Source organism: Callithrix jacchus, chromosome 3 (assembly GCF_049354715.1).
Source record: "Callithrix jacchus isolate 240 chromosome 3, calJac240_pri, whole genome shotgun sequence".
In the NCBI taxonomy this organism is placed as follows: domain Eukaryota; kingdom Metazoa; phylum Chordata; class Mammalia; order Primates; family Cebidae; genus Callithrix; species Callithrix jacchus.
The window spans coordinates 145,431,434-145,450,081 of NC_133504.1; the positions used below are offsets into that span (position 1 = coordinate 145,431,434).

The 18,648-nt window shown below is 35.6% G+C and overlaps 1 protein-coding gene across 4 annotated transcripts in view; it reads right to left on the minus strand.

Annotated features, from left to right (window-relative positions):
• SLAIN2 (SLAIN motif family member 2) overlaps positions 1-18,648 on the minus strand; it is an 88,827-nt gene that overhangs the window by 33,726 nt on the left and 36,453 nt on the right. For all 4 annotated transcript variants that reach the window (XM_002745864.6, XM_008993377.5, XM_078367255.1 and 1 more), the window contains 5 exons: positions 16,571-16,719; positions 9,109-9,273; positions 7,094-7,255; positions 3,949-4,308; positions 2,888-3,025 (listed from right to left, as the gene is read on the minus strand). In XM_002745864.6, the coding sequence (XP_002745910.2) occupies positions 2,888-3,025; positions 3,949-4,308; positions 7,094-7,255; positions 9,109-9,273; positions 16,571-16,719 (974 nt within the window). The remainder of the gene's footprint in view (positions 1-2,887; positions 3,026-3,948; positions 4,309-7,093; positions 7,256-9,108; positions 9,274-16,570; positions 16,720-18,648) is intronic.

An 18,648-nucleotide genomic window follows, 5' to 3' on the forward strand; every position in this document is an offset into this window, starting at 1 on the left:
GTGTTTAAATTCTAACTTGCTGCTTATAAGCTGTATGATCAGAGATAGGTTATTTAGCCATTCAAAGATTCAATTTCTAATCTGTAAAACGTGGTAATTGTACCTCCTTCATAGACTTAGTAAGGATCAAATAAGATTACGCAACTAAATACAGTATAATATAAATTTCTGTTATATAAGTAATATATTCACAACTGATATATAAGGAAAATTTGTCAATATATCACAGAAGTCATTCTGATTCAAATACGGTTTTTCTCCTAGCTTGATTTTTTTTTTTTTTTCAACAGACTGGAGTGCAGCAGCATAATCGTGGCTCACAGCAGCTTCAAACTCCTGGGCTCAAGCAATCCTTCCACCTTGGCCTCTTAAGTAGCTGGGACTATAGACATGTGACACCATGCCCGGCTAATTTTTTTAAAAAAGGTTTTTTTAAAAGACGGGGGTCTTGTGTTGCTCAGGTTGGTCTCAAACTCCTGTTAGTCTGTTGATTTTTGAGCCATAAGAAACAGCAGCTTAACATGAAGTATCTGAAGTCAACTAAACACAACAGGGCCAAGGAAGAATGCAAAGAAATTAAATTAGCTAGGCATGGTGGCAGGCACACGCCTGTGGTCCCAGCTACTTGGGAGGCTGAGAAAGCAGGATCACTTGAGCTCAAGAAGGTGAGGCTGCAGTGAGCCATGATTGTGCCACTTCACTCCAGCCTGGTGACAGAGTGAGACCCTGTCTCAATTTAAAAAAAGGAAAAAAAAAGATAAACATGAAAAAAGGATTAAATACCTTCAAATTTTTAATTGCTTAATAAACAAGTTATAAGTGAACAGTCAATAAACTCGTTTGTTATCAATTCTTCTTCAAAGCCTTGAGAAAATGAAAGAACATAACACAGCTATCACTTCAACCACTGATAGTAATATGCCACAAGGATTTGAGAGAATATGCATCCACTGTGTCCCTACAAAGATCTGAGTGAATAAGCATCCCTTGTGTCCCTACAAGGGTCGAGTGAATATGCATCCTTTGTGTTTCACAGCTCATATACAGGACTGATGTGAGCTGTGAAACACATGGGATGAATACTGAGTGTTTATAAGATCATAAAAATAACAGTATTCATTTATTTAAAACTGTTTTGACTACATGCTCAAATCTATCCTAGTTAAAAAGCAGTGATTTTTTTTTTTTTTTTTTTTGGAGACAGAGTCTCAGTCTGTCACCAGGCTGGAGTATAGTGGCACAATCTCGACTCACTGCAACCTCTGCCTCCCAGGTTAAAGCAATTCTCCTGCCTTAGCCTCCCGAGTAGCTGGGACTACAGGTGGGTACCACCATGGCCAGGTAATTTTTGTATTTGTAGTAGAGATGGGGTTTTACCATATTGGCCAGGATGGTCTTGGTCTCCTGACCTCATGATCCGCCTGCCTTGGCCTCCCAAAATCCTGGGATTACAGGTGTGCGCCACCGCGCCCGGCCAAAAAGCAGTAATTTTTTGAAAATGTTCCAGTCTTTTAAAATCACCTTGTACATTTATATACACAATACCCATTTACCTTCACATCACTACTTCTTGGCTCAGTTTGGCTATTTTGTCCTGGACGTTCTTACTGTATGATTCTCTCTAACCTTTGTCTATGTTGCAAATGTTTCCTTAATTCAAGTGTCAACCTTTCCTTTCCATCACATTACCTTCAAATCTTTCCTTAAAAATGAAGTTCTGTATCTCCTAGGGTATTTATTAAGGATTTAACATGCCTTTAACTGTGCTCATTACTGTTTTTATTAATGCTTTCAAAGAAAGCTGCTTGGGTTTTCAGTGGTATGCACCAGCACTATTGCCCCCATCCCCCACCATCTATCACTGTTGTTGTGTAATACTGCAGAATGTGAGGTTTTTAAATAATGTATATTTTGTTCTACAGCAGATGTGCCTGTATTCACTTAACGTACTACTTGCCACAAAAGAACAACTCAAGTATTTATTACAAACCATAACTGAATAAAAACACTGTCACATTCAGGGGTTAGTTTCCATCCAATGACCAAAACTTATTAAAAATTATGATCTACATGTGTTTTTTCTACTATAGTTCTAAAATTGACCTTCTCTGTTTAAGAGTTTAAACTCTAAGTATTTGTTTTCTCAAAGATAATTTAAATAAAAAAGTCCTGATCAATTCTTAAAAAGTGATGGTTTCTGGCAATTTATCTCAAATTTTAATCTATGTTATAAGTAGGATGAGGTTATGGATTGATATACATATTGATTCAATATTGTATTTTTCATTAAAATAGCCTTAGCAGACACAGAAAATTAAAACAAAACTAGAAAGTTTATCTCAACAGACGTAGAAATAAAATGAGAGCATCCAAGAGTTCTCCTGGTATATTTCTGTTCTGGAAAGAAAAGAACAACTTCAACAATCCAACTTCGATAACAGATTTAATACACTGCAGGTTTGAACAATGAATTATTTTGAGTATGACTCTAAAAATTATGTAGTAATCAAACTTTAAGGTATTTTTAAAGTGGAGGTTATTAAAGAAAATTTAAGTACTTGCTAAGGAACACAGATTTTGGATACTATACTGGTTATTATTTCCTCTTCTAATATCTATATGCAGAAGCTACTTTTTTAATAGTTACACTTTGCTTATTTTAAAATTCTGGAGAGAACTAAGCTTTTTATAGATATACGTACTGGCAGAATCAAGTATCCTACATAGAAAATTTAAAACTGTAATATAACTTTATCATCCAGCAACTAATAAACACTAAATTTTACTACAGCTATAGTTTAAAAAATTTTTCAGCACAAAACAAGTATCTAAAAATTTCATTTCTCTTTAAATAATTGATACATGAAAGCATAAGAAGGATACTTACTGGCTGAAGCCTGAGGTTGCATGCGAGGTATTCCTCCATTTGGCACTTGAAAATTTGAGTCACTTCTGCTGCTTTTCACTGAGTCAACTTGTGTATTAGATGTTCGGGACAGGTTTGGAAGACTGCGCCTTAGTTTTTCTGCAATAGAATTTTAATTAAAAATTTTTTTAAAAATCAAATCATTCTTTAGATAAAGTTAAAATATTAATTAGCATTCAAAAATTATATTGTTTATCTAACATTTTGATTTTTTTTTTGAGATGTAGTCTCTGTTGCCAGGCTGAAGTGCAGTGGTACAATCTTGGCTTACTACAACCTCTGCCTCCCAGGTTCAAGCAATTCTCCTCCATCAGCCTTCGGAGTAGCTGGGACTATAGGCGTGCACTACCAAGCTCAACTAATTTTTGTATTCTTAGTATACACAGGGTTTCAACATGTTGGCTAGGACAATCTCAATCTCTTGCCCTTGTGATCCACCCGCCTCGGCCTCCCACAAGTGCTGGGATTATTGATATGAGCCACCACGCCAGGCCAAATATTCTGTTTATTTTACATGTGAAAACAAGTAGGACTTGTCTTTAAAAAAAAAAACAAAAAAAACTCAACCTAGGATCCGTAAGTGGGTAAATTAAGAGAACCCTTAAAGATAACCACAAATCGTATAGCAAGTAAAATGAAATTCACTTTCTCCTTTATTCTTGTAATGATTTACTATTAATAAAATAGTAAACTTGACTAAACTCTTGATTTACTTATCTGAAATACAAAAGCTTGGCAAAAATTGTATTACTTTCATAACAAAACATAAAGGACACTTCAAAATGAAAACAGGGTGTCGCTCTGTTGCCCAGATTGGAGTGCAGTGGTGTGATCATAGCTCACTATAGCTTCAAACTCCTGAGCTCAACCAATTCTCCAGCCTCAGCCTCCTAAGTTGTTAGGACTATGGATGTACATCACCATGCCTAGCTAATTAATATTTTCCTGGAGATGGGTTCTTGCTATGTTGTTGCACAGACTAGCAGAAACTGTCTAATTAACAGTAAAATCTGCTGATTTACCTTCATTTTTTACATTACTTGTCTGTAAATCTGTGGGATGGCCTTGAAGTGAAAGGCGAGGTTGCTGTAAGCGGCTAATCATAGGCTGTGGAGACACTCTACTATATTCTATTCCTCGAGCAGGAGATCGTGAACGAGGTGAATTTCTGGGTGACTGCTTAGGTGACGGTCGAGGTGAATTGCGTGGTGATGGTGAAAACCTGTTAACAGCAGGGTATACTGCATGATGCATATTGTCATCTTCATCATCTAAACTTTGTGCATCAAGTTCCTGATCACTAAAAGTACCCCGTCTTGTAGAATTGCAAGAAGAACCAGAACTGCGCCGAGACGTGGTGGCTGCATATTCTTGCCGGAGACCTGGCAACAATGAATGTTATTTATTTAAATTATATTTTTAAACATTTAAATATTTTTAAAGTAAAAGATTATCACTGAGCAATTCGAATAGGGTGTAAAGTGTAAAAAAAAAACAAAAACAAAAACAAAACTCTCTTTCTGCTTTTAGACATCCTCCCATACAAGGATGCATAAATCACATCTGAAGGTTATTTTAAAATTAAACAAAATCCCATAAACCACTGCCCAATTTCCAGATTTCTTCTTAAATCTGAAATCTGTCTCACATGGTAGAATCATACATTTAAAAAAATGTCTACCCCTAAAGATAGTAATCCAAATTTGAGAGTAATATCAAAGGAATATTTAGGGGAAACAATTACCATCCAACCAGTGGAAAAGAATACATATGTGAGTAAATAAAACTCCTTGGATACTTAATTATTGAAGTAATCTTACTCATGAAAAGGATAAAGTACCAAACAAACACCTAACCCACATTTAGGGATTCAGTACTTGGGCACAAAGGAAATCTTGATTGCTTCATTACTCAAGAGACTTCAATTTCTATTGTTTTAAGCTTGTTTTCAAGCTTAAATTCTAAGTCTTCAAGTAAGAATTTTGAAAGAATTATCCTATATAGCTTGATACCTTCAAAAATACCCAAGCAATCTTGGGAGTACTTCAAGGAGTATAGATGCTTCTAGAACCAGAGAAAAAAAGTTCGTATGTAACATATTCAATGAGGAAACAAACTGCAATGCAGAAGTATAGAATTTAGGTAATACTCTCAGCACGTCCTGCTAACTATTGGCACTCTAGTCAAAAAATCTGTTATAAAGTGGTATTCAAATCCTCAAGTCCTGCATTCGCACACAGAAAGTGCTATTACTAACATGGTTCATCAAACTAGTAGATGAGAATCACCCTAGGGTATCTTTAAAACTATAAATTCCTAGAGTCCACTTAGTCCTTCATTCAGTTTGGGAACCAAAATAGCAACCAACAAGTTACTTAGTGTCTAGTTATAGCCAATATGGCACTAAAGTCACCTAACAAAAGACAACAGACCAGTGAAAAGAGCACCATTAGAAAAGAAAAATCCAGTTCCCAATGTAGGCTCTCCTAACAAGTGGATCCTAAGGAAGTCACAATCACTATAGGATCTTGCATTTTTCATCTTAAAAATGAATGACCTTGACCAGGCAACTGCCTAACTCTGTAATTCTACATTTCTAAGTTTTACAAAAAACAACGCTGTAAAAAGGAAAATCATCTCTAAGGGGTGGGTAGGGGAAGCTGCAGTTTTCAAAGAAGTATCACATATATTTTTATTATTATTTTTATTCACCAGGAAAATAAATATTCATGCATGTGAATGGCTTAGAAAAATTGTTAAAGCAAGACTAATATTTCTATTGTTACCAAAACACAATACAAAACCAAGAGCAAAGAGATGGCTGAGCTTGTAACAAAATACTGGAATCTAAAAAGCCAGGGTTCGAAGAAATAAGAGAATTATCCTAAGGTATAGAGCTAGGCAGCATTCTTTATTTTTTCACATCCACAACAATAACCAGCCCCTAACCAGCTGACAATACCACGGTCTCAGTGAGGAGTTAATTAAAATTACAGAAGAAAAGAGTACTATGCTATTGGGTTGTAGGGTTAAATAAAGCAAGCACTAAGTCCTTCTATTTTTCTAGGGGAAGTAAATCAGCAGAGTAAGAAACACTCTAGTTTCTTAATAAATGCTACAGCTTGATAAAGCTTACTATATTTAAAGAGAACCTATTATATACACAGACAACAGAAAGTTTTTGAACTAAATCATAGCAATGCTTCATTACCCTCAGCCAACTGTCAAGACTCTAAAATATGTATTTCAAGGATTCTTTCATTGTAAAGGTTGAAGAGTTTACTTTACAGAAATGTCTTACTTCATAGTTAAGCAGATGGTATCTCCTAATGAAATGCATAGACAAGAATAACTACTTTCAGATGATGACCAGGGCAAGTAGCCATGAACCCTCTAAAAAGTATTAAAAATTCTGTGCATGTGTACATTTTGGTGATAACAGGAGTCATAATTTTTACAGGAGTCTCAAAGGTATCTGTGGCCTAAAAAGTTTTCATGGTTCACTCTGCAACGTACCATCACATGCTTCATTTAATTTAATGTCACAATTCCAATTTTCTCCTAAAGGTCTTTTTTATAGTTTATACCATGTATTCTCAAGTGAGGAGATATTTATTCCCAAGAGGGCAAAAATTGGTTCTTGGGGTGCGAAAAAATTCTTAGATGTCATAATTGTATATGGCCCTCATAGTACTTAAACATATATAGAGTATATCTTGTGGCATTAAGATTTTATAGGGAGTGGGGGTGAAAAGGAAAAAAAGTTTTTTAAAAGGCTCCTTAGGGGAACAACTAAAAAGAAAAAATTGAGAAAGGCTGGTTTACACTAAAGAACACAGGGTAATAGATAACAATTACAAGAGTGAGTACCAGTGCAGAGTAACATGCAGAGAATGAAGACCAGTCACAGAAGCAGAGCAGCATAAATACTATTCTTTGCCCCTCACACAGCATAACTGCTCTATGTAAAAATGGACTCTGAAAACAAGTTAATGAATAAACATGTACATATGCTGACTAAGCCTCTGCAATGCCTACTGCAACATTTCTACTTTCACTACATTACTATCCCCACGACACTTTAAGACATTTTTAATACACAACAAAATTAAGCAATAGTAAAAAAAAAAAAAAAATCAACTCTCAACAATTAATTAGAATACTTACTTTCTTCCTGCATCCGGGCTAGAATCTGTACATCAGTTACATCATTTAGCTTATAATTGGATCCAATTGAATCTTCATCTAATTCTGAAGCACTTAACTCACTATCTATAGAGGACTGAGGACTGAGTGGAGGATTTCTGTCTGACGAGCTTTTCAAGTTACCTTTAAAAAAAGAAAAAAATTCAAACTTTGGTAGAGCAATTATTGAATAAACGCCTAATGCAATTAACTTGGTATTATATCCTTTGATTTAATTCATTCTTATTCTGCCTGTTCTCCTTAAAAAATTCCCCTGAAATTAGAAATTGACCTCAAGAAAAATGAGGTTTATTGAGAACCTATTATATACACTACTACATACCACTTTACATGCTATGGCATAAATACCAAACATATTTTCATCTAAGTGTAACTTATCTATGCTCTTATTTAACAATTCAGCTTTCAACACAGTGCCTGGGAAGTAACTGGTGTTCAGTAACTATATGTTAAGGATTTCAACTTGCACAAGATAGCCAATCAAACTGTTCAATAAATAGATGAGTTGGTGATGTAGTGTTTTCTTCTCCCAAATTCAGTCATTAACAAACACCATCATCTTTTCCCTGAATAAAAGCATCTACTTTTTTTAAACAAGAAAACTATAATTTGAAGAAAATGAGATTCCTTAGAGATTTAGGAACAAAGACCATGAGGCTTGTTTCTCCTATGTTATGCCATGTTTACAAAATTCCTTTGCCAAATTACTAATGAGGATCTAAGGAGTTCTCTAAAGTTTAGTAGTGATGCACAAAACATGGGATGGAAAAAAAAAAGACTAGATTTATAAAAAGTACTTTATCATTCTATGCAACAATCCTGCATGTTCCTTACATGTACCCCAGAACCTAAAATGCAATAAAAAAATATATATATTTTTAAAAGTACTTTATCATTATAAACCAAAAGGAAGACAGAAAACAGGCCAGAGAAATAAAGAATACACTCATCCAAAAAAAGTCTAACTTGTTTTTAATGAAATACTTTCATCAGTTCATCGACTTTTACTAAATAATAAAATCCCAACACTGGCACTAATATTTCTAATACAGCTTTATTTGAAACACTTGTTTTCCAGGATTCTTCACCATAACAGCCAGCTCCAACATGAAAAGCATGTAAGGAGATCAAGAAAAATAAAAAATAATTCATCTTTATACTACTAATGAAAGAAGAGCAGAGTACACATGATAGGAAAAGTTCTACAAGGTCAGGTTCAAATAATGCCCAAACCAAATTACTTAAACAAATATTGCAGGTTAAACTTTTTAACATATCGTCATAGGCGAAGTAAGTGGCAAATAACAACCTATATACTAAGCAAAGAGCAGGATCATTAGACTACAGAGTGCACAGGTCAAAATTTGAGATGGTTAACCTTAAGTTTTAAGGAAGTTATAATTGTCATAAAAACAGCTGCAGCGATAATAAGAGTAAATTTATGGGTCAGTTCTTGAAGAGTAAGCTACACAGTAACAGTCTCACACAAAGAACCAGAGCAGAACATTCTTTCCCTGGTTTACAGCAATCTGGTGTTCCCACATCATTTACTGCCCCTCCTACTTTTTTGGTACATTCACATCTAACCTTATACTATTATTTAGCTGCAGTATCCACGTTTATTAAAATTCCTAAAAAGAGGTTTTAACTCTAGTTTTTACAACCCAAGAAGGCTGCTCAATAAGGATCTATTGATTAAAAGAATCACATTTGTAGCCCCATTTAATTAAGCCAGACTTACAAACTTTCAGATACAAGCTAAAGAAAATTTATGTATTTAACACACTGGCTTACGTTTATACCCTTGGTGCCTAATATAGTACCTGGTGTAAAGTTCCTCCTCAATAATATTTTCTTTAACCAGTTAAAAGTTTCATAAATAAAATGAACTTGAACTGCAGATGAATGTTATTTTCCTGTACAGTACAGTAAGTTGAAAAACATTCCTTAGTAACTCTATATCATTTCCTCCTTACCTGAATTTCCAGGAAGTATAAGCTGTTTGACTATAGGAGGTCGCACTGGGGTTGAGGATGGAGAATTGAAGCCACTGCTGTATGGGCTACTGGCATTTGGACTGTAAGGACTTGTGTAACTCACAGAGTTGAAAGGATTATTATATAAATTCTGCCTCTTGAGAGCTGCATTAATGAGAAGGAGGAAATAAAATTTAATAACTGAGAAAAAGTTAACATTTCATTTCTAAAGTTTTCCTATTAGAAAAATCAAATCATTATCTATCTGAATTTAAATGAAGAAATATTCTTATGGTAGTGAGGGAAAAATATAATAATCCCAACAAATTGCTTCCATTAACTTAAATTGGGTATGCAAATAAAATGGTAGTCACACCAAACAACAAAAATAATACACAAAGAGTAACTTCTAAGCAAATTATTGGTCACTTAATTCACTTCTACCATGTTGGAAAGCTTATTCTTTGATACTTGCTGTATTAATCCTGAATGACCTTTAAAAATAAATCGAATATAAAAGCATACTTATGTTTTCTCATTTTCCTGTAACAAATGTATTACTTTTTATTTAAAAAAATAGTTTTTGGGCCAGGCACGGTGACTCACACCTGTAATTCCAGCACTCTGGCAGGCTGAGGTGGGCAGATCACTTGACATCAGGAGCTTGATACCAGCCTGGCTCCATCTCTACTTAAAAAAAAATACAAAAATTAGCCAGGCATGGTGGCACATGCCTGTAATCCCAGCTACTCAGGAAGCTGAGGCAAGAGAATCACTAGCACCTGGGAGGCAGAGGCTGTAGTGGGTGACAGAGTGAGACTAGTCTCGAAAATATATATATATATTTTTTGTAGAGATGAGGTCTCACCATGTTGCCCAGACTGGTCTCAAACTCCTGGCCTCAAGTGATCCTCCTATCTTGGCCTCCCAAAGTGCTAGGATTATAGGGATGAGACACTGCACCCAACCTATTACTTTTTTAAAAAGCTATGAAATAAGTTGTTTAAATAGCCTTTTCAAAGTGTGGAAGTTTACTGTTTTTTTTTTTTTAAACAAAGACAGGGTTTCATCAAGCTGGTCAGGCTGGTCTTAAACTCCTGACCTCAGGTGATCTGCCCGCCTTGGCCTCCAAAGTGCTTGGATTACAGGCATGAGCCACCACGCCTAGCCAGTTTGGAGTTTTTTTTAAAGCAATACTATTATTAAGCCAGTTTAAGGTCAAGACCTGGGAAATCCTTTAAAAAAAAAAAAAGCCAACATGAATACTTCCATGAAAAAAAAAAGAAAAAAATTGTGCTATGCATATAAAATAAAATAAATAGTACAACAGTAGGACTAAGATATGAAATGCAATTATGGGTTTTAAAAATTAACACTTAAAATACTATTTGTTCCTTCAATCTTTTTTTTGAGACAAAGTCTTGCTGTCTCCCAGGATGGAGTGCAGTGGCATGATCTCAGTTCGCTGCAACTTCTGCCTCCTGAGCTCAAGCGATTCTCATGCCTCAGCCTCCCAAATGGCTGGAATTACAGGCATGTGCCACTATGCCTGGCTAACTTTTTTTATTTTTAGTAGAGACAAGGTTTTGCCATGTTTCCCAGGCTGGTCTTGAAATCCTGAGCTCAGGTGATCTGCCTGCCCTGGCTTCCCAAAGTGCTAGGATTACAGGTGTGAGCCACTGTGCCCAGCCTCTTCCTTCATATTCCAATATCTACAGCTTGTTCAATATTTACAAGTATTGAAAACAACACTTTGCAGAATATATACAGAAATATGATATGGTACTCCCTCTCTTAAGAGGCTTGCTGCCAAGTAGCACATGCAGAAACAACAATGATTGCAAGGCAAAATGAAATGAGTACTATCATAAAGGTGCAAAGGGCAATGGAAAGGAAACGTCAGGAGTAATTCAGTACAACTGAGAGAAACTGGGTAAGTATTTTTGGAAGGAGAGGCACTGAAACAGTCTTGAGAGGATGAGTAATAACTTGATAGGATGCTAAAAGTATGGAAGGTCTGTGCTTTCATGGGTGTTTATAAGATGAATGAAAGCAGTATCTCGGAAATGCAAAGCATGTTCAGATAAGCATGGTAAAGAACAGGGGAGGGACAAAATAGATAAAACCAGTTAGAGCCAGGTCATGGAAGGCCTGAAACACTACACTCAGAAGTCTGAAACCTATTTAGTAGCAGCGATAAAACTATCAGTGATTTTGAGCAAGGGTGATATGATTGGATCAGTGTAAGGAGAAAAAATGATGGAAATCTTGATGTTGAAAAAGCTAGAATGAACTAGGCAGTATATGGTGACTAGAAAAAAAGGGGGGAAAAAAGGATGGATACTAAAAACTGGAAAGGATTGCTAAAGAAATCAGCTGACTGAAATGTCTGGCTTGCCTACTGGTAAAGTATTGGTTTTGGGTAGGAGAAACATATGTTTTCTGTTTAGACAGTGTAGTAATTTAGACCATGTATAGCTTTGTACATATTCACCATGAGACAAGACACAAGACAAAACAATATTATATATACTTAGTATGAGGTATACAGTATGAACTTAGAACTATCAACCTGTGCAGAAATACAGTTGCTAAATTCTATCCTTTTCCTCCTCCTCCATATGCTCTAGAGTTTATTCTCTTTTACTTAGTTGTTAATCACTGGCATTTCAAGTTCTAAGCCTTTTTATCTTCTCTTGCCATATTCTTTCTCCTAAGGAATCTCAATCATACTCACAACATCAATTATTATCTATATGCTAAATACTCTTCATTATTTATATTTCGAGTCCTAAGTCATCCTCTGAGCTTCAGACCTATATATACCACCCATTTAATGTCTCTCCCCTTGGATATGGGAAATGTATCTAAGTCATATATCAGATCAACTCATAATCTTTGCACTAACTTCTAATTCTCTTCCAAGGGTCCCTCTTTCAGAATGATCCCAATATTTATCCTGTCGCAGAAGCTGGCAACTTAGAAATCACTACTGATATTCTTGTCCACCATTTCCTCATATTTGGCTCAGTCCTTTTTATTGTCATATCTTTTCATCTTTACTACTACACTTTCCTTTCAGCACACAGAGCCTAGCTATCATAATCAACTCTCCTCAAAAGCATCGTACATTTTTGCCCTTCTCCAACCTACTTTCCTTACTACTACTACTACTACTAGAATAACCTTTCCAAAATAAAATTGATGTCATCCTTCCTGTCCATACATACTACACCCTTGCAGAAAACCCTTCGATATTTTCCTAGTGCTCTTCAAGTCCACAATTGGCCGGGCGGGTGGATTATGTAAGCTCAGGAGTTTGAAACCAGTCCGGGCAACATGGTGAAACCCCATCTCTACTAAAAATACAAAAAACAAATTAGCCTGGCATGTTAACAGGCACCTGTAATCCCAGCTACTCAGGAGGCTGAGGCAGGAGAATCACTTGAACCCAGGAGGTGGAGGTTACAGTGAGCCAAGATCATGCCACTATACCCCAGGCCTGGGCAACAGAGCAAGACTCTGTCTCAAAAAAAAAAAAAAAGAAAGAAAAAGAAAAAGAAAAGAATAAAGTCCACAACATTTAACATGGACTATGAGGCTTTACAGAGTCTGGCTCCTGCGTATTTTTCTGGCCTCATCTCACATCTCTCCCTTCCTTACTCTTCTCCAGCAACTTCTTCATAGATGTCATGCTTCGTCCCACATGAAGCCTTTGCACATGGCTTTCTCTTAACCTGGAATGCTCGATTCCATCTCTTTCTTAGCACACTTAAACTGTTCTCAGTCTTTAGGTTTCAGGTCAAACATCATTTCATAAGGGAAAATTCCTATTTCTCAAAGCACTATACCTTTATTCTTTTCTTATACATCACTAGTTACAAAGATTATTTGTATTGTTTCCCCTATGAGATAAAAACTCCATGAGTACCAGGACAGTGTCCATTTTTGTTCATAATGTACCCCACCTCCACCCTTTTCCCAAAGCCTGATACTTAAAAGAGATTTGCATTAAAAATTATTTGAATATATGCATGAATAAATGTGATTCAATAGAGGTGATACTAGACACCACATAAACAGATGAAAACACCAAAACAGGGAAAGAGATGAAGCAAAAGACAGACGTGGGGCAACCTAAACTTAAAAGACAGGCAGAGAGGAAGCAAAGGGAATGGTAAGTTACTGGTTAACATGAGTATAGAATTTCAGTATGGGATGATGAAAAAGTTTAGTTTAGTATAGGATGATTAAAAGTTCTGTTCATCTGGATATGGTAGTGACAGCCGCACAGTAACATGAATGTACTTAATGTGACAGAACTGCATATTTTTAAAGGGTGAAAATAGGTAATTTTGTATTATATAATTTTATGACCATTTTAAAAATGGGCAGAAAAGAAAGAACCTTCAAAGAAGGCTGAAAAGAAAAGAGCAGTGAGAGTAAATGAGGGTTAAAAAGACAATACAGTATCATAAGAAATAAAGAAAATTTTATGAATGAATGGTAGTGCACTGCAGAGAAGCTGAGTGTGAAGGAGTAGAAAACGTTCTGCTGCAATGCAGTACTTCAGTTCCAAAATGGTGTATTTTTTAAAAAACAATCTCCTTGGGAAAAGGGGGATTTACAACTACGAAGTTCAAACTTGTAAAAGCCAAATTTTTTTTCCTTAAAAAATTTTAAACATATTTGTATTTCTAATATACACTGTATTTATAGTTGTAGCTATTGTTCTATGAATACAGCTATAAAATTTAAACAATCTTAAACAGATGCAGTACTTAATTACACCTAGTTATAGTTCAAGAGTAACTGCCTTTCTTACACACTCCTACTAATACCCTCCTTACAATAAAGCAAAAAGCCACTTGTTCAAAATTGCTATTTTTGAGGTGCAGCAGCTCTGCTTTTATCCCTCAAGTCCAAGCTGCTAGTCCCAATTGCTAATAATCTGTACTCCTTAGGACGTTTTAAACCAGGGGTTGGTTAAAAAAAAAAAAAAAAAAAATATATATATATATATATATATATATATATACACACACACACACACAGCCTTCAGGCCAAATCTAGTCCACCACCTGTTTCTGTAAGTAGTTTTACTGGAACACAGCCATGCCCGCTCATTTATGTATTGTCAATGGCTGCTTGCATGTTACAAGTGCAAAGTTGAGTAACTGCAACAGAGATCTTAGACAGGCAACAAAGACTAAAATTGTTATCTGGCTCTTTGCAGAAAAAGTTTGCCAGAGTTTTATTTATTTGCTTACTGTCTGACTCCTCTGATAAGAATATAAGCTCCGAAAAGTAGGTGATTTTTTGGTCTATTATATTCATTGCCATATCTTCAGAGTTGAGAACATGCCTATTATAGCAGATTCTTGACATATATTGTTGGATGATCAAAATTCCTAATTAAATTATAAATGATATTATTTTTAAGGTGGAGTACTGAAAAACACTTTCTAGGGACACTTTTTTTTTTGGCAACAGAATCTTGCTCTGTCACCCAAGCTAGAGTGTAGTGGTGCAAACACGCCTCACCGCAACCTGAATTTCTTGGGCTCAAGGGATCCTCCTGCCTCAGTCTCCTGAATAGCTGGGACCACAGGCACACACCACCATGCCTGGCTATTTTTTAAAATATATTTTGTAGAGGCAAGGTCTCACTGTGTTGCCCAGGCTGGTCCTGAACTCCTGGGCTCACCCAAAGTGCTGGGATTACAGGTGTGAGCCACCGCACCCAGCCCTCTAGGAATATTCTTCTTTTTTCTTTCAATTATGCGCCTTCTGTAGGAATATTTCTCAATATATGGTCAGACAGTTTCTATACTTAATGTTCTGGAGCATTAAGTATTAATGTCAGAAATTGGTCAGAAAATTTGTAGTTATTTTAAAATTTAAAATAACTTGTCTACATATTTCTAATAATCTCTTATAAATATAACTTAAATCAAACTTCAGGGTATAATTCAAACAAACAAGCTGTTAGTCATACTAAATATTTTTTAAAATCACATAAAGGCTATTGCTTTTTCAAAAAGGCTTCTTTGGTCAGGTACGGTGGCTCACACTGGTAATCCCAGCACTTTGGGAGGCTGAGGCAAGCAGATCACCTGAGGTCAGGAGTTTGAGACCAGTCTGGCCAACATGGTGAAACCCTGTCACTACTAGAAATACAAAAATTACCCGGGTATGGTGGTGGATGCCCGCAGTCCCAGCTACTAAGAAGGCTAAGATAGCAGAATTGCTTGAACCTGGGAGGCAGAAGTTGCAGTGAGCCAACCTCTGCACTCCAGCCTGGGTGACAGAGCAAGACTCCATCTCAAAAACAAAAACAAAACAAACAAAAGGGCTTCTTTTCACTGAGGAAAAGTAATACTTTAGTGTCAAAACTGACCCAGATTCAGAAGCTGTGTAATAACACCCCATAAGTTATTTGCATATAATAACCACTACCCCTTACAGCCAAATAACTTCACCTTACTGTATGCCATTAACTGTTCAGCTAGTCTCCCCTCTGCTTCCTCTGTTCATTTTCAGCTTAAACTCTAACCACAAAGCACATATTGTTTTCTATAATAAAGCCAAAATAAGTAATTTTAAGTATATAGCTGCCAAGTAAATATAAAGCAAAAAAAAAAAAAAAACTAATCATGCATCAATCCTTTACTATCTGAGCATTTCATAAAACAGTAAGTCATAAAACAGATTGAGAGAAATGCAAGAAGAAATCAACAATATTTTTCCTACATTTCTGCCCACACTGGCATGCTACATTAAATGTCATAAATAGCCACAGACACATTTTGTCAGCTTTGTGACTGCTATTAAACAAAAGAGCATAAAAACAATTTAAACCTAAAATGCCAAATAGAAAAACATAACGAGGGAAATAAATACATTCACTCAGCACTTACTGTTAGCCGGAAAACATGCTAGGGTCTTTCATATCACAACTCTTAAAATTACCTTTCAAGACTCATTATTCTTATGAGATAACTGAGCTCACGGTAGTTAAATAAAGTTATATAATGTAGTGACAGAGCAATTAAGGGCTAGAATGAGAACAAGGTCTCTGTTGTTCTCCACTTTTATCTTTCTACCACATCAGTTTCTCCAAAGAGTGGAATGTGAGATGACTTTATATACTAGACATTTTACATTTTAATAGTTATTTAACTTGTCTTAGAAAAAAGTTTATCATGTAAAATTCATTATTTCATGGATATCATTCTTTGGGATGAGGCTAAATAAAAACACTATTTTTAAGAAAAGCTATTAAGTAAATGATAGAACAGGGTTATGTGCACAGGGGAAAAACTGTCATGATGGTATGAACAATGAGTTTGAAAAACGCTCCAAGCAAAGAATTGCTTCCTAACAACACATTGCTTGACATTTATTGCTTTTGACTAAAGAAAGTAAAGAGATAAATTTGCAAGTAAAATTATAGACATACCTGACATAGTTTGATCAAGTTTGTGGATAAGAGACTTTTTAGCACACTCAACATCAGGACTTGGGTAATCCAAAACTTGCCTGCACCAAACTAATGGACTAACCGATTTCTGCATTGGTGTAAGTTTTTTCTTTGGTGATGAATACAGCCTAGAAAAAGACAACAAAAAACAAAAAAAAAAATTCCTTATTAAGCACACAGTTATAAAACAGAGATCCTTTTGGATAGATTTAAATTGGGGAGAAGGGAGTAAAAGTGATGAAGTAAATTTTAAATCACCCACATTAATTACTGCACAGAAAATTATAGTAAATCAATCAACATAAATCCAAATTTCAAATATTAAGTGAACCCAAATGAGGCATTCCTAAAGTATGTCTTTTACTAAGACTAAGAGAAAACACCTGTCTTTCTGTTTATTCTGTTTTCAACAGTACTTGACTAACTCCCCAATATAGTTGTATTATTAACTCTAGCTAGGAAGCAGAAGGAGGAGCTAAATTCCTTGCTCTCCACCTGTTTTCCTTCCCACCACATATACAAACATCTACCATTAGGGATTCATTCCTTTTAGTTAAGCAGTATCCAATTTGTAGTCTTCTTTTCAAATGACAGTGTTGGAGAAAAGCAAAACTTTAAACCCTAAATAACTAAATGTGAATCAATTACTAAATTGCTTCAGTTTCAGAAAAGAATCAAGAGACAGTATTTTATAAGCTAATAGGGAAGGGAAAAGGTGAACAGAAAATATGGAGGCATGTACATATATTTTCTACTTTGTGTTTTTTCTCAGATCAGTCCAGATTATGTCAGGTGCTATTAATTTATTTCAAGCGTGACTCCATGTGAAAAATGCAAATAGTTATTGATTTCTAACCAGGGTGATTTTCAAATTAAGACACTAAGTGGAATTTATGAAGCAGACAAACTTGGGCTTTGATACTGTATGTCTAGATACTGAAAGGTTTTGATAAGGAGTTAAAAATTTCACATTTACATTAATCAAGTTAATGCAACAATATGAAGTGTTGTTTCACTGTTAATATTTAAATAAATGCATATCTACAGAACTAGAACAGACAAACTATTTTTAGTGGCAACAGCACCTTTTCCATCATTTGTCTCTTTCCACCTATCTATACCTTAGGTCTGTCACTCACATGCATTATTTTAGTTTTGATCAAGATCATCAAGGCTAATGGGGTAGATGACCATTTCTTTACAATCCACATTCATTTAAAAAAATAGTAAAATAAAAATCTCAATTTATAGAATAACTAAAAACTCAAAATGAAACTAATTGGGTTCATTCTCTTTCCAACTTAAATACTGCAAAGTTTCCTTAACAAATCTCTACCTCAGCAACTCACTTTAAAGATTATGGTAAATATTATATACTGATATCCTATGTCAGCAAATGTTTAGCAAGGTAAATCTCTATAGATGAATAAACAATAAAAAACAAATTTTTCTTTTTTTTAAAGATGGGGTTTCACCATGTTGGTCAGGCTGGTCTTGAACTCCCGACCTCAGGTGATCCGCCCACCTTGGATCCAAAGTGCTTGGATTACAGGCGTGAGCCACCATGGCTGGCCAAAAAAAAAAAATTTTATGGTATTATCACTACTCTTTCCATATGTACCTTTTTCCTACACTGACGGGATTTGTATAATTTACCCACGGCTCATACATACTAAGTACAGAGTTCCCCTACTGCTAGCTATAAAACTCCTTTTTAAAAAGTGCAAAACAAGGCTGGGTGAAGCGGCTCCTTTGGGTGGCCGAGGTGGGCAGATCACCTGAGGTCAGGAGTTCGAGACTAGCCTGGACAACATGGCAAAACCCCATCTCTACTAAAAATACAAAAAATTAGCTGACCGTGGTGGCAGGTGCCTGTAATCCCAGCTACTCCGGAGGCTGAGGCAGAAGAATCGCTGGAACCTGGGAGGTGGAGGTTGCAGTGAGCCAAGATCACGCTACTGCACTCCAGCCTGGGCAACAAGAGCAAAACTCTGTCTCAAAAAAACAAAAAAGTGCAAAGCACAAAAATTAGCCAACTGTGAGGGAGCACATCTATA